General features: G+C 41.6%; 1 protein-coding gene across 1 annotated transcript in view; it reads right to left on the bottom strand.

Annotated features, from left to right (window-relative positions):
* Positions 1-336: 336 nt before the first annotated feature.
* The window catches only part of CAB39 (calcium binding protein 39), a 61,093-nt gene continuing 34,699 nt past the window's right edge, over positions 337-26,730 (bottom strand). The window contains exons 4-8 of the mRNA XM_031008590.3: positions 22,467-22,635; positions 11,056-11,115; positions 7,280-7,345; positions 3,513-3,656; positions 337-2,895 (exon numbers count right to left, since the gene is read on the bottom strand). Coding sequence (XP_030864450.1) covers positions 2,707-2,895; positions 3,513-3,656; positions 7,280-7,345; positions 11,056-11,115; positions 22,467-22,635 — 628 coding nt within the window. The 3' untranslated portion in view covers positions 337-2,706. The remainder of the gene's footprint in view (positions 2,896-3,512; positions 3,657-7,279; positions 7,346-11,055; positions 11,116-22,466; positions 22,636-26,730) is intronic.

Below are 26,730 nucleotides of genomic sequence, written 5' to 3'. Positions count from 1 at the left end.
CATCAGTAACCTGCGAATACTCCGGGCCGAGTGCTCTAGTTTAGCCTCGTGGTGTTGCTAACAGCGCAAGAGAGGATCTACTCCTCAAACGTTAGGGTCTAAGAAATGGCGCCATTAAAAGGTGTAATTTTACTCAGGAAGGGTAAGGGAAACAAGGGCACCGGGGCGGTGGGGGGGAACTGAAGCCCCTGAACAGGGAAAAAGGCAGACAGGAATGGGTGTTAACTGTCCCTCCACTTTCAGTTGGTGATAAAATTCGGGCTTGTGTGTCTCCTGATGAAGCTGTTCACATTAACACAAATGCAACTGTCTATAACACATCATAAAGACAGACAATGCTGTTTCTCCAAAATTTTATTTTAATTTAAATTACAGGGCCAGCCAGATATTCTGATAAGAAATTCACTTTTCCTTAGGAGAAAGAAAATGCTTTCATGGCATTGTTAACAAATGTATACATCTCCACTTTTTTAAGGGTTAAAAATCACATTAAGTAACTGCCTTATGTAAAATTAAACCTTTATAACACAAAAACCACTTCCAGTATAATAGTTTGGTAATATGAATATATTAAATGATCATAACTTCAAATGCAACATTTCAAACTTAAATGTTTTCACATTGTTTTGCTTAAAAACAAAACCCACGAAGTCTGAACTACCTTCAGATTCTGATGCAAGAGTAACATGAATGTTGTGTCTGACACGCTGCACCCTCACTTCTTCCACCTGAAAGGCTACGACCTCACTGCCAAAGTGGAAGCTGTTCTAGATGTGTAAGTTCTAAGAATGAGCTTGGCAAGAAGACGTTTCTTCCACTTGGTATAATCCATGTTTTTACACTAACTCCATACACACAGCACTACACCACAAAGCCAGGACACCACATCACGGCCAAGTCTTCCTTCCTAAACATCCAAGAGATTTTCTTTTCAAGGAGACTAGATTGCCTTATTTCACACAGATTCTGGTAAAGACAGTCTTGGGAAATGCCAATTATGATGTAGACTGCCATTTTAATAAAAATAAAATACATCTATATTTTCTGGAGCTATTTTCCTAACTGCTGTTCCTGAAGGTTTAAAACCTGCTGAAACAGCAATTGGGAGGCCCATTTTACTGGCCAGTATATAATTCCATTAGTAAGAGAGGCTAGCAAAGAATAATCATATCAATTTCTTAATCAGCTGCAGCCATGCTGAATTTGAACTGGCAAACTCTGATTTGTCAGTTGTTAGTTGTGATCTTCATATCACTAAAATGAACAGATACCATTCTAATAACTTTACATAGATATAGTCTAGAAGACATTGTTCTGCCGTGGTCACAGTAACAAAAAAGTGGTGCAAAATCAGTTACTTTATAAATACTGATAATTTGCAGCATTAAGGAACAGGACATTAAAAAAAATAAATTTCCCCATAGGACACCTATGACTAGGAAGTCGTCTTTTCCTAAGAGAAGCCAAAGTTTTAATTATTCAGTTCACAACTATTGTACTGGGTTACTTAGTCTAAGAAAGAAAAGGTGCTCTACAGAGATTTCCCACACACACAAAGAATCAGCATTAATTTAGCATAATCTCTATCATTCACAGATCTGGCAGATTCATTAACTCATTTAAAATGAATAAGGCCAATAGGATGCAGGAAGGTGTGGCTGACTGAGCTCCAGGGCTGTATCGCAGCTTATTGGTGGCACCCCATTAGGTAACTGAATACAAAGGACTGGTTTACTTTCTTTTTCTTTTAATGCTGTGATACTTAAATGTTAAATCAGCATTTTCATGTGATCTGAAGTATTTCAATTACATATGAGCATTCATTGTTTTTTGCAAAAACTCAGTATTAGGTAATAGTTACATACTACTACAATAACATTCCTCTGCTGTACAAATTAAACCATTTAAAAGAAATGAGCATTCTAAGAATTATATACAAAAGAAACCTTGAAGCAGTGTTGAAATGAAATGCAAGGTGTCACTGCTAGCTCTACTGTTTTAAAGTATCTTCGAAAAGTAAAATTAACAAATACCCTTCAACATATCCAGGTTTACAAGTCTCAAGAAAATCAAATGTCAAAAAATTCTAGAAAGCTGTGAAAAGCATATATACATTTTCCTTATGATCTTATGAGGCTTCTTTACACTTTTAAGAAGTTGCTAAGTTTCAGTATCAATTTATTCGCATGTCAACTTTATCTGCCCCCAAACTCCCATTTTGGATAGTTCCCCTCTGATTTCAGATAAAGCTCTGCGTCATCTTCCTTCAGCGAAGGTGCGCGACCTGAAGGTGCGCGATCTGATGCAGGGATGCCAGGTGTGCACTTGCCACACTGCACTCAGACCGCCAACAAAGATGGGTGCAAACACATAGGTCTAATCTGGTATCAATGCCCTCTTTCCTAAACCACACTCTCATCCATACATTTGCCTTCATGAACCCAGCCATGTTCAGAACTCCCGTAGCACAGTCTTTGAATTCTGAAATGACACAAAGATCAAGAGAAAGCCCACATGTGCCCTAGTGTGCAAGCAGCAGCAGCTACGATCTCCAACCTGGACTGAAAAACAAAAGGGTAAAATGAAAAACCGTTCACTTAACAGCAGATTAGCAGTAATGTTCCTCATGAATCAATAAGAGTGCCTGATGCTGAATAGCTAACAGCAAATGCTGAATTTGGATTTAACATAGATGTTTATTGGAGATTAAGCTTCTTGCTGAGCTGGTCTCTTCAAATCCCTGATCTGTTTAACTAAATAGGTCTTCTCGTCGTTAAACTGCTCATCCTCCGTCCTGTCATTCTGAAACTTGCTGAGGAACTCTATGAGTTTGGCCTGGTTCTTGAGGAGGATGTCTAGGATGGGCTGCGTCTTGTTAGGATTGGCTACAAACACCTGCGTGGAGAGAAACGCACATGAGGCACAGAGAAAGAACAAAACGCAGCCACACCTGAGCTGCGGCCACAGCGCAGAAGAGCAGAGCTGTGCTCTCCTGGGATGGCGCTCAAGTCAGGGTCATTAGGTTTTGCTTTAGAAGGCGTTATTTTACAATTTGGAAAAAAAATAATAATTACATATTTTAACACAAATACGACTGATAAACTCATTCTGCCAGCCCTGCAACACAGTGTTTAGTATTAAATACAGACTTTGATTTTAGAATAAAATGGGCAGAAATTATTTCTCAGCACAAGAGGTCAGACTGGATTTTAAGAATGAAACCTCCACAGAAAGCATTAAGAAATGCTTTTGTTTTGCAGTTACTAATCTTCTAGGCCAAAGATAAATGACACTTTTCTATGAACAAACCTTCTTGTTCCCAGATCCAAACAGTAACCCGTTTCCAGGCCTACCTTTCTGTTTAAAAGTCATAGCACACACATATGAAAAGTGACTGAATTTAATTAAGTCACCTGGATTACCAAAGTGAGGCTAATCATTTCCGTTATTTGCGAATGAAAGAAGACGAACAATTCCAGTGGACAGTATCATTGATGCTTCTAGTACTCTACCTTAAAAACGTGAAAGGCCTCAAACTGGATGTTGCGACTTTTGTCTCGCAGCAGGTTCATCATTAATTTGAGGTTCTCAGGTTTACTGATGTATTTTGTCATAATTGTGAAGTTGTGTCTATCTAGTAGTAGTTCACCGAGAAGCTGAGAAGACATTTAAACAATTACCTTGTTATTAAAACTTAAAGAAAAATCAAAGTTTAAAAAAATTTATTTTATAATCATCAAGTATAGAGTATTAGTAGGCACTCAAAAGACCGAAGAACTGAACTGAATTACAACCTAAAAGCTATGAAGGGCCTTCTCTCTGCCACCTGAATGCCTTCCTCCCTTTCCCTGAGAGATGAAATCTACGGGAGGCCTGACGCTTCTCTCTGCAGAGGATGTTCAAGATGCCCCCTTGGCCCCCAGTGGGAGACTCTCAAAGCCTCCCCTTTAAGCGTGCATTTGTTAGCTCACTAAAAAGAAACTATTCAAGAAAATGGTCAAAAGTTATTGATTATTCCTGTTAACTAACCACAAACCTTAGCTTAATTTAAAACAACTATTTTTATTTAGCGGGACTTTCCAAGATAAAGGGTTTTGTGTCCAAAGTTTTCCATTTGTGTACCCTGCACATGCCACAGTTATCGTTTTATCACAGCTAATTCAGAAAGGTTTACACACGTGAGTATTTTTCTGCTCCTTCTTAGGTCTCCTGAAGATAATCCAGTGTTTTCTTGCTGACCCCTCGCCATCACTAATTATACCAATTAACGCTAAAAAACATCTGTTTACTTCAGGGTTTACTAATTTCTGGAGAGTTGGTTACATCATATAAACTCATAACTTTTAAACTGTCACTGCTTACTCTTTCTTAAAACCAGCAGTCACTTCTTCAGGTCGTCAACATGCCAACAACCTGGCCAAGGCTGACTGTGCAGAGCCGGCAGTGGGGCAGGTGCCAAGCTGCGGTCCTTGTGGGCAGAGGCAGAGCAATGGAGAGCTTGGTCCCTGGTGCCAGCCTGCCTGGGTTCCAATCCTGGCTCCCTACTTCTTGTGAGCTCTGTAATCTTGAGCACGTTACTGAACTCCTCTGTGTCTCGGTTCCATCATCTGTATAATGGAACAGTGCCTCTCTCACAGGAGAGTGCAGTGAGAAACGAGCATCAGTGTGCAAAGCACACATCAGGCCTGCATCTGCAGAGATGTGAGTGAGTGAGGGCTAAGGGAAGAAAAGGCGTGAATAGCGGCTCTGTGGCTTTGCTTTAATTGCTTTTGTTGCTTCCTTTCTGGGTTTCTGGCTATGTTCTAGATACTTGAAGTTTCCAGGTAACTGATCTCTGGATAAGTAACTTGTCATCATATTAAATAAAAAATGAGCTGATGTACAAGAAAACAAATCTATTTTACTTAGGCTTTATAAGGAACTCATAGGAAGAACTGAAAGGAGTAGGCTTCATATCAACGTGAATCACAAAATCTATTCTTACGGTGAGAAGCAACCAGTATCTTACAAAGACTGAAAAGTGAGTATTATGTGATTTATAGCTTTCGTGTTCTTTTTCTATCACAGAAACCAAAGAAAATCTGAAGGAAGATGACTTCAAATATGTAATTCTTTTTTTATTTTTTGAGATAGTCTCACTCCGTCACAAAGGCTGGAGTGCAATGGCACAATCTTGGCTCATTGCAACCTCCACCTCCCGAGCTCAAGTGATTCTCGTGCCTCAGCCTCCCAAGTAGCTGGGACTACAGGCTTGTGCCACCACACCTGGCTAATTAATTTTTGGGGGTAGAGACAGGGTTTCACCATGTTGGCCAGGCTGGTCTCGAACTCCTGACCTCCATCCATCCACCCACCTTGGCCTCCCAAAGTGCTGGGATTACAGGTGTGAGCCACCGTACTCAACCCAAACATGTAATCCTTTACTAAAAAACTTGGAGTCTTGCATAGGGAATATAAATTTGCTGGCGACATAAATATAGGAATAAATAAATGCCAATGTGGCTACAAAAAAGGGAGTACAAATTAAAACCCATCTTTAAAGTACGGCTGGTGCTGAAGCTGCTCCACGTGTTCATGGGGCACTCACAGGCCCACCGCTAACCTAAACTGCAGGAGCCAGCAACTTGCTTTATATCCATTCCTAAGGGCTTGGAAATGGTGGTCTCAGCCTTTCTTTTCATGTTGGTAATTCTGAATGGCAGAAGGGTCTTGAAGGCCTTTCTCCTTATCCAAACAGTCCAAGAATCCAACATTTGGTCAAAGTTTATGGATTTGCCAATAACCTCCCCCCTGTACCCCCGGCCCCCGCTTCCTCCCACAATGGCCCTAGAAGCTACTAACCTAGGCTATCCTGTCTGGCCTTTGTGGCCTTAGAAGATACTGACTCCAGTGAACTGTGTGCATCTGTATAACTGCTGGCAAGAGTAGTATACCTCAGCCCTTTGAGGATCACAGAGCAGGAGAGGCCCCAGGAACCTCCACTCTCTCACACACTGATGTCCAGGGAGGAGAAACTCCTCCCACAGCTGCCAGGAAGTTCTGTCCAACCCCCCAAAGATGAAAGGACAGCAAATGATCCTCTAGCCAGGGAAGGTGGGGCCCAAGCAACAGCAATGAATGGAAAGCAAGGGGCCTGGCTGGACTGTGCCTGTTCCCCAGCTGTGGCTGTCACGGATGCCCTGCTGCAGGAATTACAGCCTTACACGGAAAAAAGGCATATGCTGTTCTGAAAGAAAGTGCTGATTGAAAATGCGGACGGTGGAGTGTTCCTATCAAAGGACACAAAGTATTCCAGATGCTCCTAGTGCCCTTTAGTCTTTTCCACAGAAAGATAAGGTCTTCAAGGGAGATTTCCCAACGGTAGGAAGGGGATGAGTGGATGGAATCTTGGTCATTATCGGTCCAGACACCCATGAGGGGAAGAACTCTGGGCAGTCAAATTTTAAATGGACCTGGCAAAAAACTGAATGGAATTATGATTTTCCCCTCAAATCCTTTGTGATTTCATCTATATTCCCTGTTGGGACTGCTTACTGACAGAGTGGATGGTATGCACTTATTAACTGCTATAAGAACTTTCTACAGCAGGGGTCAGCAAACTATCAAGGGCCAAACAGTAAATATTTTAGACTTTGCAGAACATAGGGTCTCTGAGGCATCTACTTAATTCTGCTGCTGGAGCTCAAAACAGCCACAGACAATATGTAAATAAATGAGCACGTCTTTATTCCAGTAAAACTTTACTTACAAACACAGGCAGCTGGCTGGATTTAGCCCATGGGTTGTAGTTTGCCAACCCTTGTTCCACAGTTTAAATCTTAAATTTAACATTCTAAACTTGCAAAGGATATCCTGCTTTGATACAAAGCAGCCAAGCCTGTCTATGGTCCACAGCCTCACACGCACATCGCCTCCCTCCACCCTCACACACCTGCCTGTGCCACCCAGGCCACAGCCCAGGAGCACAGCACCTGGAGTGCCTTCATCTAGCTGATATGACTATGGCTCAAAATCGCAAAGAATGCACTGCTAGGAGATGAAGTCTTCTTCAAACTCCCGTTCATTCCCTTTCTGTGTCTCCACCTTACTAGGAAGCAGGAAGGTGCTCCACATGGATCACTGTCCAACTCCATTCCTTTCCGCAAAAATCTTGACCCTCGGCAAAGGTATTTATTTCCCCCAAAGGTCTATGACCCATCCTGCACATCTCCCTTTCCCCAAATCCACATTTCAAACACAAGGTACAGAGAAATAAGCTATACAAAATGGTCTGTCATACCTTCAGTGACTGTCTTTTTGTCACATAATTTTCTGAATGAAGTAACTTCTCATATTCACTGAAAAACTAAAAGATAAGAAAACATAAATCAGGGTTATTGCAAAAAAAAAAAAAAAAAAAAAAAAAGACTGGTAGGTAACATTGTAAATTAGCTTAAGGACACACTTCTCACACCATGAAGGCCAACAGCTGCCCTGGCTCCCCTGCCACTCTCTTTCATGTCTTCCTCTGACATGTTTGCTCTGAGACTCTCAGGTGATCCCACCAATCCCTTCCATGAAGAGGGCTCCTGGGACTGAGCCCCTTCCCAGTTCCAGCCAGGCCTGCAGAGAGAGCTTAAATCCAGGCCTCTCTGTCACCCCAAGCTCCCTATGCACAAAACCTAACTCCCTTACCCCTCACACTTCTACTTGTTGAGTCTGCTCTCATATCTTGATGTTAGATTGAAAAACTCGTACTTTATATAAACAAGAATTCAATTTGTTCAAAGCACAACCACAAAGAGAAAAGTTATCTGCTCTTTCAACGTATCAGGCAAAGAGAAAAAGTAATTCGGAATAGAAGTTAAGAGAGGAGAAATTCAGCATTGTGTTAACCAGGCCGACAACGAAGGTGGGGCTTAGTCTCAGACCTGGCAGATGGGAGGGATTTCACTCAGAAATGGAGGGGAGAAAAGAGAATCTGGGCAGATAAAAAAGCAAGGACATAGTATGAATGAAGCCCCAGGGAGAACAAAATGCCACAAATTTAAGAACTGACAGGTCCACTAGACCTTCAAAACAGCGGTCACTGACAAGAGTGGCACTGCTGGATGGTGAAGGCTAGAAGCCCACTAAAGCAGAGAGTTACAAAACCGAAATGCGGGGGCCAAGGCTATCCTTCAAAAACCTAGTAGACAAGGCCAGTTAGCCTTAAGATTTTATTTTTTGTCTGTCTGTTTAAACCACAGATAGGTTTAAAACATTCTGAAAGTCTGCAGCACTAGTATGACTGTTGGATCTTGGTGCTTTCCTGAGACTTTCCTTTGGTCATCGCGAGTGCCAGGGGATGCCTGCTTTGTCATCTGTCCATGAGAGAACTACTGGTGTCCATGCTTTATGATGGGTCCTCATTAGCCATTCATCTGTGGTCTAGAGCAGGGGATGGCAAACTATGGCCTGCTGCCTGTTTGTGAAAAGTTTTTCTGGAACACATCCCATGCTCGTTTGTTTACTGAACATGAATTCACTGAAAAGTTGATGTATTATTTACAGCCGCTTTCACAGAACAACAGACAGGAGAGTCAACAGAGACCACATGGCTTACAAAGCCTCAAAAATTTGCTTTCTGGCCTTCTTGGTTTAGAGCTAACACAGAATTATACATTATTTCTTTTGCCTGCCTCTTGGCAGAGGTGAGCTGGCCATCTATTTGGTAAGTATTTGAGTTAGATTTCTCTCTTTTCAGAAAAAGCTGTTAAGTCTACCTTCTCAAATTATCATCAAACTGATGATCAAAACAACTGGACCTGCTTTTAATCAGTAACAAAATATATACATCTCAAGTTCTTATATATACAGAAAACGCAAGTTAAGATTTTCTGCTGCATCTTTGGATAAGCTTGGTTGCAAGAAACTTTTCACGGAAAACTGCCTGAAAAGTATGTATGTGGCCCCTGTTTCCTTCAGGTTATGTTAGATTTTTTTTTCTCTGTATTAGGACAGACAAAGAGTAAGTAACAAATCTAGATACCTGTCCTCCCACCCACTTCTGGGTTCCTCAAAGACTTGCTTTCAGGGAACTGCATCGGAGTTGAGCATTTTATTTACTGCAATGCCACGGCAATGACTGTCCACTACATGATACTGTAACTCGACTCTTCTTTAAGAATGCCAAGGAGAGAAACCGGTTTCAGGTCCCAGTGCTAGGAAAGGCTACGTTTCTTTTGAGCAGCCAGCATGAATTTTACTCTACAAATACTGTCATCTTTTAATTGCTTTTCTTTCTTTCTATGCTTTGGTTATTAGAAAGCTTAGAGCCAAACTGGACCAGAATTTAGAGCATGCATTTAGGTGTAATAACCTCACCTGTGGCTTTAAATTACCCACATCCCCCACTGCTTCTCCCTCTATAAGATCTGACTGCTTTCTATGGATTTGTTGCCTCACATATGTTCTTCTAAAATCCTGTTAACTGATGTCATCTATTAACAACATGTAGGAAGCTATTGTACTGCAAGATTAAATAGATTTCACTGTAGCAAATGTCTTGGAAATCAGCTAGTCTGTGTCTTTGGTAGGCCTTAAATTACTAGTATGTTGAAAAATCTTTGTGGTGATGATAAATGAACTAACGTTTATTAAATGCTTCCTGTGTTCCAGGCACTGTGCCATGCACGTCACATACACGTTCTTATCTAATCCTCATGATGATCCCAGTAGACAGGTACTATATGAAGAGCCTTCTTCAGGGTGGAAGATCCTGAAGGCACAGAGGGTGCATGAAGGCAGTTGCTGAAGTCCTACCAGCCCATGGTAGGGCTGAGACTTGCAGCCAGAATCCAGGCAGTCCAAGGCTCAAGTCCATGCTTCTATCTACTGTAAAAAGGCCCTGATGATGACAGGACTGCCATTTTAAAGCAATGAACATACAAGAAACGCACCCATATCCAAATACACATGAGCTGAAATAAAAATAAAGGACCAGCAATTTTTAAGCCATTTATGAGGCTACTTATGAAGGACTTGTGTGCTCAGTGTTGTGTTATGTTCTTACTGGGAGTGGAGGGCAGGGGGAAAAGACAGGGAAAAAAAAACCACAAAAGAACAAGAAAGCATAGATTTTTGCCTCTAAGAATCTCAGAATGTATTTGAACAGCAAAGTGAATAATGAAGTATTACTAATACCCAGGATTTCAAAAATTTAAATGAGTAGTGGAAAAATTAAAATCTAAACCGAATCTTGCAGGATAGACAGGAATTTTAAGTGGATTGTCATTCTTCTAACCTCTTTACGGGTTACCTATCAGAATCTTCGACGATGTGTAGTTAAACCTGTACATCACAACAGTGCTTGTGGGTATTGTGGAAGATCCTCCTGAGGCTGGCAGAACTGGCAGTGGTGGAAGAGATCATTTCACACGGCAGCCCTAGAGGCAGTTGTGCGGGTCTAGGGAAATCAAGCTATCAAGCACTCTGGAAATCATTGACAAATCTCTGGGGGACACTATTATCAGGAACATCTGACATTGACTCAGTGCTGGAAGGGACCTTACCGACAAGCTAGTCCAATGTCCTCATTTTACAATAAGGACGGACTTCTAAGTCCCCAAGCGGTTAACTGCCTTGGCCATGGCCACAAAGGAGTGAGCAGTAGAGCAGGAGCAGAGCCGGGCTCCCGTCCCCTCTGGCCAGTGCTGCTCTCATCCTATCAGCTGCTGCCTCCCTTTCTCTCTATTTGTATGCAGCAGAAATGTGGGGCAACTGATGGAAAAGGAAGGAAAAGTTAAAAAGTCAGATAATTTTCCTACTATCTTTACTATCATTTTAGCAGCAAAATGCTCTATTTTCCTCTTTTAAAGCAATAAAAGCTTCAAAGGGCAGTATGTCAATCAAAAAGATCTACTTCTGACCAAGTAATATTCTATAAGTTGTTTAAGTAGAGAAATAACTACAGCACCATTTATAAACATTACATATGCAAAATAAATATTCTAGTACAAAAACCTAATGTAAGTCTTTCATTTCTGGTAACAAAAGTTACAATTTATTATTTAAAATAGTATTTCATATACTTACTCTATCATAATGCTGTTCCAAAAATTCTGCACTGAGCAATTTATGTCTTGTAAGTAAATCCTACAAAAAGAAAAAAAATTTTTTACAGTTGTTCTCCAAGTTTTCAAAAAAGCGAATCCTAAATTCCACACCATTTTACCTAATAAAAACTGTTGTTAAAAATCACCATACTTAACATTTTAGCATGAATTGTATTAAAAACACTGATTCTGTAAGAGCAAAATAAAATCATTAATTATTTGGAACTGCAATTTTAATGATTATGATGAGTCATGGATCTACAGCTCTTAGAAAAAATGATAAAGGCAATGGAAATATAAACTAAAGGAAAAGAATAAGGAATTGTAGTGAAATTAAAGTTAACACTCCCCAAGTGGGCTGGTTATTTAAAAACAAAAACACAAAAACAAAGCTAACAGTAGTGGTAAACTGTCAAACAATTCCACGCCCACTTAGCGCTCCTGGTGGAGAAAGAGGAAATTTCTTTTATTAGAAAAAGGATTAGAGGCTCTATTTTCTTCCTCCTAAGTTCAATCGCATTCAGGTTCATAGCTAACGCAAATTTTTTAGAGGTAGAGTGTGTTTTAGGTAAGCAGAATGTTGGTACGATAACGTAGAATTAACAATGACTGTGAACCTCCAGTCTGATTTTGTATTACCATGAAACAGAACCCTATGCCTCACCCTATAGCTTTCCCAAGGATCATTCATTCAGAAATATTTACTAAGCGCCAGGTAAAACTCTAGGTGCTACGGCTTCAAAGACAAAAAGATATGATCCCTGCCTTCAAGGACCTAGAAGTTAGCAAAGGACTAGCCTTGGTCTCACTGGGTGGGAAAGAGAATGGGAACAAGTGACAGCAGGAAGGCCTGGCCAGTAGCTGGTAAACTAATGGATTGAGGTCCTTCGTACCACTGCTAAAGAAGATAGTGCCAATCATCGCCTTTCTCCCAACCACCTTTCCTAGTTTTTGTTCCTGTTTATGTTTGAAGGTTGCCCAGGTTACAAAGAACTAGTGTTTCTTGAAGTATGCTGAAATGAAACACTGGTTCTGAGAAATGCTTTAAGAAATGTCCCATGGTCAAGCAAACGAGGGAAGTGCCACAGCTCACTCCAGACGTCAGGTCCTAGACTGCACAGGGAGCTCTTTTGTCACCTACTTTCTGTGAAAGCCCTTCCCGAAAGGGCCTCTGTACAGGCTTTCCCCACTGCGTGGTTACCTACTGTTCGTCTTTCGGACCTCAACTCCTCCTGATTGGTCACCAGCACAAAAGCACTGGACACAGCTGTGACTTTACACTGGTTTGTGGGATTATTTGATTCAAGTCTCTCTTATGCTACACTGTAAGTTCCATAAATACCAGGATCGTGTCTGTTTTTATTAACCTTTGAATCCCCAGCACCTATGCAGTGCCCAGTGCATAGTAAGCGCTTAATATTTAATAAATCAGTGAATGAACCAATAAAATCAGGGAACATGTCTGGAAAAACATCACATTCAGCAATCTTCAAAGTATGCTTTTGAGAAGGTTTCTAACCCCACCCCAAAGATTTACAGTTGTTCAAACTGCTGGATAGGGTATGTGTTATATTTCCTGATTATAACAGGGATGGCCAGGAAGGACCTACCCAATTTTTCCCAAATCCTCCTTGAGGATTCAACAGGCCATATTAAAAACCTGAAGTTTATTCTGAGTACACTCAAGAGTTTGGCAAGAAGTGCTACAACGTTTCCCCTCCAGGGGAAGGAGAAGAAGAAAGTGATAAGAGAATTTCTATTATCTTCATACCGTGGTCCATGGGGTCACAGATGCAGAGAGAGGAACATGAGGACCTGAAGGGGAATGTATCAAGTACGGACAGCACCATTTAACATGCTATTGTGGTGTGTTTATGGCTGATGTCCCGCTATGGAGGTGCCACAGGGCAAGGTTTGTCTGTAGGGTTCACTGCTGAATCCCCCACACCTAAACAATAGTGCCTGGCTGAGGTGGGTGGATCACCTGAGGTCAGGAGTTCGAGACCAGTCTAACATGGTGAAACCCTGTCTCTACTAAATACAGAAACCTAGCTGGGTGTGGTGATGCATGCCTGTAATCCCAGCTACTCAGGAGGCTGAGGCAGGAGAATCGCTTGAACCCAGGAGGTGGAAGTTGCACTGCACTCCAGCCTGGGCAACAATAGTGAAACTTCATCTCAAAAATAAAAAAAATAAAAAAGAAAAGAAAAGAAAAGAAAAAAAGTGCCTGGCACAGAGCAGGCACTGACAATCTTGGTGAATAACAAATGAATATGTTAACTTAGGAATTCACGTGTCAGGATCCCTGTCAGACAGTGTTGCTTCTAACTTTTTGCGACTAAATCGTTCTGGAGGCCAGTGTGAGGAAGTACAGCAGAAGGAACCTGCTGCTCACTGTTCTGTCATAACCTCATGAAGAGCAAGCAGGAGGGTCCTGAGAGACACTGGCTCTCAACTGGGGTTGGATTCTTAGGAACAGGCAGGAAGAAAGTATCTACTTTATAAAGCAAAGGCCCTCTAGGTGTTAACATGTTGCACAACAGATTTTTACTGAAGGTTTGAGAGAAGCGAGTATTCACTCTGTAAGGTATCTCAAAAGCAGCCAGAGGCTCACAGATGGGCCACACAAAGGGGGACCTCTAACATCTTCCCATGTAGGGGAGATTCTATGTGTTACCATCTGGAAACTCAGGAAACTGCTGCCAACCAGAAATCAAATCTCAATGGCTTTGGGGTAAGAGCGATTGAAAGGGGCACTCAGAGTCTGCCCCAGCAGCAGTTGGACCCAGTACATAACAGGATGGAAACCCTTTGTTAAAAAGGGTCATTCAAAGGCCTGGGGTGGGGGGTTGGGGGCGTAAAACACTAGTAGGAAAAGAGCAACTGTTAAGAGCCAGCTCAGAGAAAAAGGTGAATACCAAGCTGGGAAAAGGAGGAGATGAGGACAATCAGCAGTGCCTCTATCTACTGAGAGATGAGAAGGAAACTTAGCCTAGTGACTGCAGCCAAAAACTTCGGACAGCTCAAACTGGGGTGAGTGTGGGTGGGAGGGGGTGTGTGTAGACCAACAGAATAGAACATAATGGGCAAAGGGCATGCAGACCTGCAAAGTTTAGGGTGCATGTGACCTCAGACCAGCAGAGTTGCTAGGTCAGTCAGCAGAGGGGAGAATAAAAGGATTCCTGATCTTCCATCTATCTGAATTCCAGTCTATGCCAGGCCCTCATATAATGGAAGAAAGACTAGGGATCATTTCCCAAGTCCAGCAGACTAAGCAGCCAACTTTTAGGGTAGGCGGAATTTAAAAGCTTCCTAAAAGCTTGAGTTTGGGCTGAAACATCATGTGACTAAGACAGCCCTGGGATCCCTGAAGAAATCCTGCTAACCCAGGGGGCTTATTTTCACATTCATCTTGGCAAACCATTTGGCCCCATTTCCTACTTGATGTTTGATTATGTCTAAGGACAAGAAACTCAATTTTTCCAGTTGTGTGGTTCACCTCTGGAGTTCTTACAGTGAGAAAGTTCTCCCTGTGCTAGGGTCAGACCTATCCCCAAATACTATCCCAGGAACCATCAGAGCTGACAGATCCATGTTTTGTCCATTTTCTATGGGACCCCACTTCAAATACAAGTAGTGCTCTCATGGCAGGTCCCTACCGAGTCTTCTCTTCTCCAGGCTAAATACGTCCAGTTCCTTTAACCACTCCTCGAATGACAGGGTTCTGAGTCCCCCTCACCATCTACTGTCTTCTGAAAGTCATCTATTTGTCTATGTGCCTCTTAAAGTGTAGCGCCTGGAATGGAACACATTTATGTGTTGTTACCTGATAAGCTCATAGTGGAGTGAGACTATCAGTTAGCTCCTTAGGTTACATACTACGTGGTCACATGGAGCTCTGGGGAACACATTATCATACTGCTTAATTGTATTGGGGGTATTCAAAATTGTTTACTCAAAGTGGGCTCTGGTAGCCTGCCTGCCTGGGTCCACAGTCTGACTTCCCCATTTATTGTCTGATTTCAATCAAAATCTCTAGGCTTCACTTTCCTCATCTGTAAAGTCAGTAATAACAACACTGCCTTCCTAGGGTTGAGTATGATATGAAATTATCTACATTCTAGTAATTATTATACTTAGTATCTCATTTTGTATTTATTATTATTGTGTTATTCCTCCATCCCATATTTTATACAGTTGGGTCCTCAAGTGGAAGACCTCAGTTATCTGTATTTAACTTCATCCTGCTATATTCTGGTCTCTCTGACCTTTCTAAGTTTTAGGATCCTCTGTTATCTGCTGTCCTTCCCTTCATGGCTAACATCTACACATTCGATAAGTATGCCTTGTCACCTTTTATTTCAGTCACTAATAAAAATGTTCAGCTGGGTGGGGAAAGCCCCGTCGAAATTCGCTAGAAGTTTCTCTGCAGGGTGACGGCAATTTACGTGCCAATTGCATATGGATATAACATACAACTGGTTGTGAATTACTATACTGAAACTCCATCTAGCTCAATTTTACTGTTTCCATGAAAACAGATTTGTAGAATTATACAACATCTAGCATATCCTTGTTGTGATGAAGGAGTAATTCTAACAGCTAATGTTTACTGCATAGACACTGTGTGAAGGCATAACAACTGATATGGTCATGTTATTACCTGAATCTGAACAGATGAAGAGATTGGAGGTTAGATCAGCAGCAGAGCTGGTGTGAACCCAGGCAGCCATGCCCTTTTACTCCCCCAATCCCAATCCACCAGTACCTATGAGATCAATATGACTGAACTTCCTCTTAGTGAATCCATGATGGCTGTGGGTACAGTTTCCAAACTGCTCAGAAGCCATCTTTTTTTTTTTTTTGTATTTTTTTTTAAATTATACTTTAAGTTCTAGGGTACATGTATACAACCTGCAGGTTTGTTACATATGTATACATGTGCCGTGTTGGTTTGCTGCACCCATTAACCCATCATTTACATTAGGTATTTCTCTTAATGCTATCCCTCCTCCACCCCGTCACCCCACGACAGGCCCCGGTGTTTGATGTTCCCTGCCCTGTGTCCAAGGGTTCTCATTGTTCAATTCGCACCTATGAGTGAGAACATGTGGTGTTTGGTTTTCTGTCCTTGCAACAGTTTGCTCAGAATGATGGTTTCAAGCTTCATCCATGTCGCTACAAAGGACACGAATGCATCCTTTTTTAAGGCTGCATAGTATTCCATGGTGTATATGTGCCACATTTTCTCAATCCAGTCTGTCACTGATGGACATTTGGGTTGGTTCCAAGTCTTTGCTATTGTGAATAGTGCAACAATAAATATACGTGTGCATGTATCTTCATAGTAGTATGATTTGTAATCCTTTGGGGATACACCCAGTAATGGGATCACTGGGTCAAATGGTATTTCTATTTCTAGAGCCTTGAGGAATCCCCACACTGTCTTCCACAATGGTTGAACTAGTTTACATGCCCAACAGTGTAAAAGTGTCCCTATTTCTCCACATCCTCTCCAGCACCTGTTGTTTCCTGACTTTTTAATGATTGCCATTCTAACTGGTGTGAGATGGTATCTCATTGTGGTTTTGATTTGCATTTCTCTGATGACCAGAGATGATGAGCATTTTTTCATGTGTCTGTTGGCTCCATAAATGTCTTCTTTTGAGAAGTGTCTGTTCATATCATTTGCCCACTTTTTGATGGGGTTGTTTGATTTTTTTCTTGTAAATTTGTTTAAGTTCTTTGTAGATTCTGGATATTAGCCCTTTGTCAGATGGGTAGATTGCAAACATTTTCTCCCATTCTGTAGGTTGCCTGTTCACTCTGATGGTAGTTTCTTTTGCTGTGCAGAAGTTCTTTAGTTTATTTAGATCCCATTTATCTATTTTGGCTTTTGTTGCCATTGCTTTTGGTATTTTAGTCATGAAGTCCTTGCCCATGCCTATGTCCTGAATGGTAGTGCCTACGTTGTCTTCTAGGGTTTTTATGGTTTTAGGTCTAACATTGAAGTCTTTAATCCATCTTGAATTAAGTTTTGTACAAGGTGTAAGGAAGGTGTCCAGTTTCAGCTTTCTACATATGGCTAGCCAGTTTTCCCAGCACCATTTATTAAATAGGGAATCCTTTCCCCCATTTCTTGTTTTTGTCAGGTTTGTCAAAGATCAGATGGTTGTAGGTGTGCGGTGTTATTTCTGAGGCCTCTGTTCTGTTCCATTGGTCTATATCTCTGTTTTGGTACCAGTGCCATGCTATTTTGGTTACTGTAGCCTTGTAGTAGAGTTTGAAGTCAGGTAGTGTGATGCCTCCAGCTTTGTTCTTTGTGCTTAGGATTGTCTTGGCAATGCGGGCTCTTTTTTGGTTCCATATGAACTTTAAAGTAGATTTTTCCAATTCTGTGAAGAAAGTCAGTGGTAGCTTGATGGGAATGGCATTGAATCTATAAATTACCTTGGGCAGTATGGCCATTTTCATGATATTGATTCTTCCTATCCATGAGCATGGAATGTTCTTCCGTTTGTGTCCTCTTTTATTTCGTTGAGCAGTGGTTTGTAGTTCTCCTTGAAGAGGTCCTTCACATCCCTTGTAAGTTGCATTCCTAGGTATTTTATTCTCTTTGTAGCAATTGTGAATGGGAATTCACTCATGATTTGGCTCTCTGTTTGTCTGTTATTGGTGTATAAGAATGCTTGTGATTTTTGCACCTTGATTTTGTATCCTGAGACTTTGCTGAAGTTGCTTATCAGCTTAAGGAGATTTTGGGCTGAGACGATGGGGTTTTCTAAATATACAATCATGTCATTTGCAAACAGGGACAATTTAACTTCCTCTTTTCCTAATTGAATACCCTTTATTTCTTTCTCTTGCCTGATTGCCCTGGCCAGAACTTCCAACACTACATTGAATAGGAGTGGTGAGAGAGGGCATCCCTGTCTTGTGCAACTTTTCAAAGGGAATGCTTCTGGTTTTTGCCCATTCAGTATGATACTGGCTGTGGGTTTGTCATAAATAGCTCTGATTATTTTGAGATATGTTCCATCAATACCTAGTTTATTGAGAGTTTTTAGCATGAAAGGCTGTTGAATTTTGTCAAAGGCCTTTTCTGCATCTATTGAGATAATCACATGGTTTTTGTCTTTGGTTCTGTTTATGTGACGGATTACGTTTATTGATTTTCGTATGTTGAACCAGCCTTGCATCAAAGGGATGAAGCCCACTTGATCGTGGTGGATACGCTTTTTGATGTGCTGCTGGATTCAGTTCGCCAGTATTTCATTGAGGATTTTCGCATTGATGTTCATCAGGGATATTGGTCTAAAGTTTTTTTTTTTGTTGTGTCTCTACCAGGCTTTGGTATCAGGATGATGCTGGCCTCATAAAATGAGTTAGGGAAGATTCCCTCTTTTTCTGTTGATTGGAATAGTTTCAGAAGGAATGGTACCAGCTTCTCCTTGTACCTCTGGTAGAATTTGGCTGTGAATCCGTCTGGTCCTCGAGTTTTTTTGGTTGACAGTCTATTAATGATTGCCTCAATTTCAGAGCCTGTTATTGGTCTATTCAGCGATTCAACTTCTTCCTGGTTTAGTCTTGGGAGGGTGTATATGTCCAGGAATTTATCCATTTCTTCTAGATTTTCCAGTTTATTTGCATAGAGGTGTTTATAGTATTCTCTGATGGTAGTTTGTATTTCTGTGGGATCGGTGGTGATCTCCTCCCCTTTATCATTTTTTATTGCGTCTATTTGATTCTTCTCTCTTCTTTTTTATTAGTCTTGCTAGCGGTCTATCAATTTTGTTGATCTTTTCAAAAAACCAGCTCCTGGATTCACTGATTTTTTGAAAAGTTTTCTGTGTCTCTATCTCCTTCAGTTCTGCTCTGATCTTAGTTATTTCTTGCCTTCTGCTAGCTTTTGGATGTGTTTGCTCTTGCTTCTCTAGTTCTTTTAATTGTGATGTTAGGGTGTCAATTTTAGATCTTTCCTGCTTTCTCTTGTGGGCATTTAGTGCTATAAATTTCCCTCTACACACTGCTTTAAATGTGTCCCAGAGATTCCAGTAGGTTGTGTCTTTGTTCTCATTGGTTTCAAAGAACATATTTATTTCTGCCTTCATTTCGTTATTTACCCAGTAGTCATTCAGGAGCAGGTTGTTCAGTTTCCACGTAGTTGTGTGGTTTTCAGTGGCAGAAACCATCTCCTCAGACATACTTTCTAGAACCTTACACAGGCACAGTCTGGGAAGGCTACCTTCTTTTATTCTAGAACATTGGAAACATATTTTTGGCTTTCTAATGCCCCTCTCCATCTCCTTAATTCCTCAAAAAAGAAAAAAAAATTAACAAATATTTGGCCATCTGGTTTACTATCTGAGCATCCATTTATTCAAGCTATGAATTTTGGACATATTTAGAGCATTTTTTTTTTTTTAAACGGAGTCCCACTCCGTCGCCCAGGGTGGAGTGCAGTGGCGTGATCTCGGCTCACTGCAACCTCTGCCTCCCAGGTTTAAGGGATTCTTATGCCTCAGCATCCTGAGTAGCTGAGACTATAGGCACATGTCACCACAACTAATTTTTTGTATTTTCAGTAGAGACGGGGTTTCATCATGTTGGCCAGGCTGGTCTCAAACTCCTGACCTCAGGTGATCCACCCACCTCAGCCTCCCAAAGTGGTGGGATTACAGGCGTGAGCCACCGCGCCTGGCCTAGAGCAGTTCTAATTTCCTTTAAAGACTCAGCACCTGTTCCAGGGCTATGGATGAGCCACATGTTTGGAAATTTTTGTGTGTAGAGCACGTTTTCTGGGAGGGCGCTCTTGCCACATTCTCAAAGGAAAGCATGAACCATAGATCTATTCTTCTTTTCCATTATAAGAATATGCTCTGCAAATAGGAGACTACCAGCAAGACAGGAGAGGAGCAGCAACGTGTCCCTCCTTGTCAGCACCTCTGGTGTGCAGCTGTAAGGCTGTTCCTGCTGGTCTTCCTTTCTTCCCTGACTGGAGTTTCTTTCAGGGAGGAGTAGGAAGATGACTTCCACCTGTCTGCTAGTTTAGCCACCCTGAGATTATGATGGGAGGTCTGTCCTCTCTTTCACGTGTTGTCTTGGCTGTAGACTCTGCTTAATTTTGTTTCTTGGAGAACCCTCTTTTGGGGGGCCTCTCCTCTCAGCTCCTTCCTTTCCATGCAATAAGGAGCACCTGAGATGCACAGTCCAGGCCAGCTCCCCAGTGCTCTCTCTTCCAGAGCTCACCCTTAGGACACTACCTTGTTTTATGAAGCTTCCTCTTTATCACGTAGGGGTGACCTGCCTGGCTGCCCAGTCTCCCTCTCTGGCCACCATGACCTGATAGGGCTGCTTTACCCATAGCGATCCATTACTGCCATTTTCTCCTTGGTGAGAATTATCAAAAGAAGTAACCCTAACTGAAATGAAATTATCAGCCAGGCCAGACAAGACTCACTGCAAATCCCATTTCCAGCACATAGTCAGTACATCTCTCTCACCTCTGAGCCACCTTTGCCATCTGTGCCAGAAGCATGTCAACCACATCCTGACGGGGTCAGGGGTCTTGCTGCATTCTCCCACACCACTGCTGCTCAATCCTCTTCCCTCACCCTCATGTGGCCAGAGTATTGCCACCCTCAGGCTCCTGGCTGTCCTTCCACACAGGGGAATCTCTCCTTGACACATGGTGCTGCTACACCGCCCTTCATGGCAGGTCTGCTACTTCTGAATGGGACATACCCTTCCACCGATGCATTATAAGCATGAGTCCTAGCCCACCAACTGTGGTGACACCTAAGACATCATATTGACCACTCTATGTTATAATCTCAAATTCATTTTGTTTTGCTTTGTACACCTACATACAAATATCTGGGGCCTCACCTGAGGCTTTCAACTCCCTCTTTAAGAGTTTTGGGAAATAAATTCCTGGGGAGCTCTCATACTATGACCTGATTCTCATTCAATAAATCCCTGGGGGCCTTATGACCTGATTCTCATTCAAGGTAAAACCCTAATGATCAGGTTCCCCAGGTTTCATCCTATCTTTAGGGCATTCATTCACTCTGAGGTGGGACATATTTCACCCAGAGACCAAAGTGTGCGCTCATTATTTTAGGGGCTTTTCATAATCATGAAAATGAACCCTCAGAAGAAAGGTGGCCACTTCTCACTGTGATAGTGTTCATGGTTTCTGAGCATGGTCGTCTGCATATCAGTATGCTAAATACTGGTGTGTATATATATATATTCTTTGGGGTGTGTGTGTATACATTTTTTTTTTTTTTTTTTTTGAGATGGAGTTTCGCTTTTGTTGCCCAGGCTGGAGTGCAATGGTGTGATTCTCAGGTCACCACAACCTCCGTCTCCTGGGTTCAAGCGATTCTCCTGCCTCAGCCTCCCGAGTAGCTGCGATTACGGGCATGCGCCACTACGCCCGGCTGATTTTATATTTTTAGTAGAGACAGGGTTTCTCCATGTTGGTCAGGCTGGTCTCGAACTCCCGACCTCAGGTCATCCGCCCACCTCAGCCTCCTAAAGTGCTGGGATTACAGGCATGAGCCACTGCGCCTGGCAAGTATTGGTTTATATTAAAACAGTTCTAAATATTTACTCATAAGGTTAGGCAATTTATATAAGGGAATGTAACCTACAAAGGCTTGCTCTCATTGTAAAAGACTCCTGCTTTATTCATAGATTGTAAACAGCACAAAACCTTGTAACTCAAAACAAGAATCTGCACGTTGTACAGTGCTGTCACATCATGTATGTATTTAATTTATACAAATATACACCAAGGGAGGAAAGGTAGATGGGGGAGCGGGGAAGATACATTATGATTTGAATAGTGTGGGTGATTCTGTCCACGCTCTACATTTAATCGACATGATCCAGTGTGAGCAGAGATGGGAGAGGTGAATCCACTGTTTCCTCGGGCCTGTCCACAATGTGAGTATCTCTGTCCTGAATGTGGTCCTAATATTTCATGAAGTGTATATTCCAAACTAACATAAACCTGAACAGAAGCCAACTACTTCATCTGGTGCTTAACCAAAGAAACTGCTACACAATGTTTCAACACAGGAGAAAACCTGGTTGTTACATATGCTGTACAGTATACCACACTTAATTATAATTTAACAGCAAAGTAGAATTTTGACCACACAGGACTTTTGTCTTTTAGATAGACTTTAGAATCTAACTTTTCCACCCTTTTAAAGCTGTGACTTTACTGCATATACCTCTATCACACAAACACATAGAAAATGTATCTTTCTCTTCCCACTAGAGGGCAGCCACGTGTAGATTTAGGAGGGCAATGAAGGTTTAGAAAAACAGCACACCTCTGACTTTCAAGGATATTTAGAATTCTACAGTTTTTGTTACCTTGAATGTGGCAAATGCATCTGAAGCTATGTCAAATGTTGACATTTCGACATATCTGAAGAAATCATAAAACTGTTCCGACCACAAAATGATTTTTGCAAGTGGTTCATGTCTGATGCATTCTCTTAACATTATTCCACAATTTAGAGCTATTTCTGGAGATTCATACCTGCAAAAACAAAAAACCAAACAAAAAAACCAAACATGATTGCTTTTTCAAAACTCCAACACTGAACAGTTCAAACTTTCAGGGCAAAGAAAGTTTTCAGACATGTATCCTAACTAAATGACCATCGCAGATTACAGAAGGTATTTCTGTCGGAGCAGAGCATGTGCTCAGGTAAACTGACTCCAGAGTGCAAACACACACTAGTTGGTGATGACCGCCTTAAACCAAAGAAAAATAGCCATACGAGTGACTGTGTGACTAAAGGTTCATTATTTAAGCTGAAAGATTTCAAGAGAAGTATTTCGGGTCATACCACTCCACACAGGGGTTAGCTTTTACAGATGGTGCTCTTGACACTCAGAAAAACCAAAAGCTAAATCAAAAAACAGAAAACAAAATATTTCCCCAAATTCAGAATATCTAAATAGGTCTATAAATATATGGAATTTATACCTTGTTGTTTCAATTCAATACTCAAGATAGTACTTGGAGACTCAGCCACATTGTAAACATTACCAAGCTGATAAGCCTCCTCCTGAGGACTTCACAAAATGTCCCCATCAGAGAGCCCAGGGGCCACGGAGCAGGCAGACCCCCCTCATCAGCTCTCTGCACACAGCCTTCCCTATGCTCATCTCCATGTCTCTGGCTTCTTCCTTCCCCGCCATTAGAGAGACACCTCTCAGCCAAGCAAGAGGCATTTCCCCTTCAGATGTGCACAAGCCCTCTGACTGGACTCTTCCGCCCCCTCAAACACATCGCTCTCTTCTACTTCCTCTCAAGCTGCATGCACTGGCTTTCTTTCCACCTCACATTCTCCTCTAGTCATATTCCATTTCCCAACACACTAGTGAAATAACGGGCCAGCAAAGATTCCCTCTTGGCTAAATAGAGTCTTCTACTCAAGTGTCCTGACAGTGCCGTAAAAAACCAAAATAAAACCTTTCATGTTCTCCTTTCTATCTCTCTGACTGTTCCCATTTCTTGCCTGGCTGAGGTCTTCACCTGTTGCCTACAGCCTGCTAATGAAAGCCCATACAATCTCATGGCTCCCACCATGACTACTAACCCCACCTCCACGTCTACTCCTGAACTAGTTAGGCATTTTCTGTTGCCTCTGGACAACTTCTGTTAAAGGGCTACCATAAACTCAACGTGTCTCAAATCAAATCTCATCCCCCTCCATAAAATCACCCCTACCCCCCTGCTTCCTCATTTCTATAATTTGGCATCATTATTTTGTTTCAGTTACCCAGTTCTAAACCAGGTCTAACAGAAATTTCCATGTTCTGTATCTGTGCTGTTCATTATGGTGAGATTGGCCACATATAGCTACTGAGCACCTGAAATTTGTCTAGTGTGACTGTGGGGTTGAATCGTAAATATTATTTAATTTCAATTAATTACATGTGGTTAGTAGCTACAATATCGGACAGCCCAGTTCTAAACCTTTCCTTCTTTACTCCAAATCTTCCCAACTTCAATGTCAGGCTTTAAAAGCCTTCAAAGGCTTTTAAAAATATTTTTCTGATTATCTTAGTTTCATTTCCTTTTATCCATTCCCACTGCTACATTAATTCATACCTGGACAATTGGAAATGATTCCTAGCCAGCACCTTTGTTCAAGCTCTGTCATAATAAATCTACCCAACACACAAGTATGTCAACAGCATTTCCAGCTTGGGAGCTTAAAATGATTTCTTCTAGCTAATCAAATAAAGACAAACTTCTGGACTTAACTGTCCAGTCTTCCTCTTATTAGATCTCCTGTTCTAGCACAATGTCACCTCCCACCCTGCCACACAACTTTCAAATTCTCTCCTTATTGCTGCCAATCATGTTATGTTCATTCCTGCCCCTGTACCTTTGTTCCCAGTCATATGCCATTAGGATGCCTTCTCTCTTTTCTGCCTGTGTAAATTCTAAACTACTAGGAACTCCCATCTTAAGTCCTATTCCTTTTATCAACCCTTGCCTTATTAACCCAAACCACATTTTATCCTCTGAAATCCTGTAGTACTCATTTGTTATCTAGTAGTGGTGTCCTCTTACACATCATAGATCCTCAACAAGATAAAACCACACTCCTTGGCATCAGTGGAGGCATGCAGCTAGAATGCTGACCGGCTCTTACTTGATGGAAATATCTGCTCACAAAATGGCTGATCATACAATTCATCTTTGCTGAGCTTTAGTAGGCAGGAAAGACAAGGGGGTAAGACAGTTTGGTACAAGTTGAACAGGTTTTGATGGAGGCTTGTCAAGCTTGTCTAAACGATTAAACCATAAACCAGTAAATACAAGGCAAACAGTTATGCTGTATAACCTGTGAGCACTAGAGTGAACAGCATACTAACATGTAAATTGCCAGTAAAAAAAAATCGCCTCCAAATGTAGTCTAACACTAGCAATACGACTTCAAATGCATGCTAATATTAGCAGCATGGCCCCCCAAATAAATATCTAACACAGAAGTACTCACAGCCTAAGAAGATAATCACACTGTATGGAAGCAGTCTAAATTAATTAACAAAAGTACAAAAATCTTAAAATGCAGTTCACAGCGCTCCTTCAAGAAACGGCTGTTTCCAGGTCTGGCAGGACTCGTACAAAATGAGCAAGATGGTCATCCTATGCCAGAAAGCAAGCAAGCAATCACAGACTGATGGGGTCTTGCCAAAAGAACACAGAAGGCAACTTGAAGGAGCTCCCAAGGGCCAAAGATGGGGCAACTTGGACACAAGAAAGTAATCACTGGAATGGATTGAGACATATCAAATATAATTTTTAAAAAGACAAAAACGTGAGTTTATAATGATCCTTAAAACAACTCAATACTTATCTAAGGAAGTGGCCAGGTCACCAACTGATTATACTAAAAAAAAAATACCTGATTATACTAAAAAATGAGACTATTTTGGGATAACTAAGTCATCAAGGAAGAAGGGTTCTTCTTTATAGAAACAATTTAATTATATGAAGAAGAAATAACAGAATCAGGAAACTGCCATTCTGAATCTAGGCAATGATTCTCAATGGAAACTAAAACCAGGAGGTGAAAGGTCAATGAGAATTTTGTAATGGACAGATTACAGACTGAGGACACCTGCATCCACCGGTCAATCCGAACATCACCAGAAATGGGATAACCAGTACCACCCAATATGAAGCACACAGCACCATCCATGAACTTTTGCCCCCCTCAAAGTGAATCTGAATCTAATAAAAAAAGCCAGATCTAACTACCCACCAGTTAAATCACTAGCGGATAGTGGAACATGTTACAGAAGCAACAGGAATGCCAAGTCTAAAATATATGATTTTTCTACAAAACAAACAATCCAGGCTTCAACAAAGAGATGGCATAATATTAACTATTATAGATTAAAAGAGAGCTCAGAGTATTAACCAAATTCAGTTTGTGGGCCTTGTTTGGAACTTTTTTTTTTTTTTTGGGGGGAAATCAAGTCTTGCTCTGTCACCCAGGCTAAAGTGCAGTGGTGCAATCTCGGCTCACTGCAACCTCCATCTCCTGGGTTCAAGCTATTCTTGTGCCTCAGCCTCCCGAATAGCTGGGATTACAGGTGTGCGCCACCACACCCGGCTAATTTTTTTATTTTTAGTAGAGGCGGGGTTTCACCATATTGCCCAGGCTGGTCTCAAACTCCTGGACTCAAGTGATCCACCCGCCTTGGCCTCCCAAATGCTGGTATTATAGGCGTAAGCCACCATGTCCGGCCTGGAAGTAATATTAAATAAACGAACTGTAAAATGCCATTTTTGTGAAAATTGAGGAAATCTGTAGATTGGGCATTAGACATTAGGTTTGCAAATGGTATCGTAACTGTGTTATACTGTGTTTTGTACTGTGTACTAGGGATGCATACTGAGGTGATGTCATGTGTCAGAGGAAAACGGGGGCAAGGACTAGAGGAACAAGAATGACAGAACATTCGTAACTGTTGAAGCTGGGTTTAGGGTAGGAACCGGTATGTTACATATTCCCTCTAGTTGTACGTATATTTTTCACAACAAAGGAGGTGGGCGGGGCTTCTGGTGTGCCCACCAGTTGCATTCTCCATGCTACTTCCTGGC

This window comes from Gorilla gorilla, chromosome 11 (assembly GCF_029281585.2).
Source record: "Gorilla gorilla gorilla isolate KB3781 chromosome 11, NHGRI_mGorGor1-v2.1_pri, whole genome shotgun sequence".
NCBI lineage: Eukaryota > Metazoa > Chordata > Mammalia > Primates > Hominidae > Gorilla > Gorilla gorilla.
This window is presented reverse-complemented; position numbering and strand designations above follow the sequence as displayed.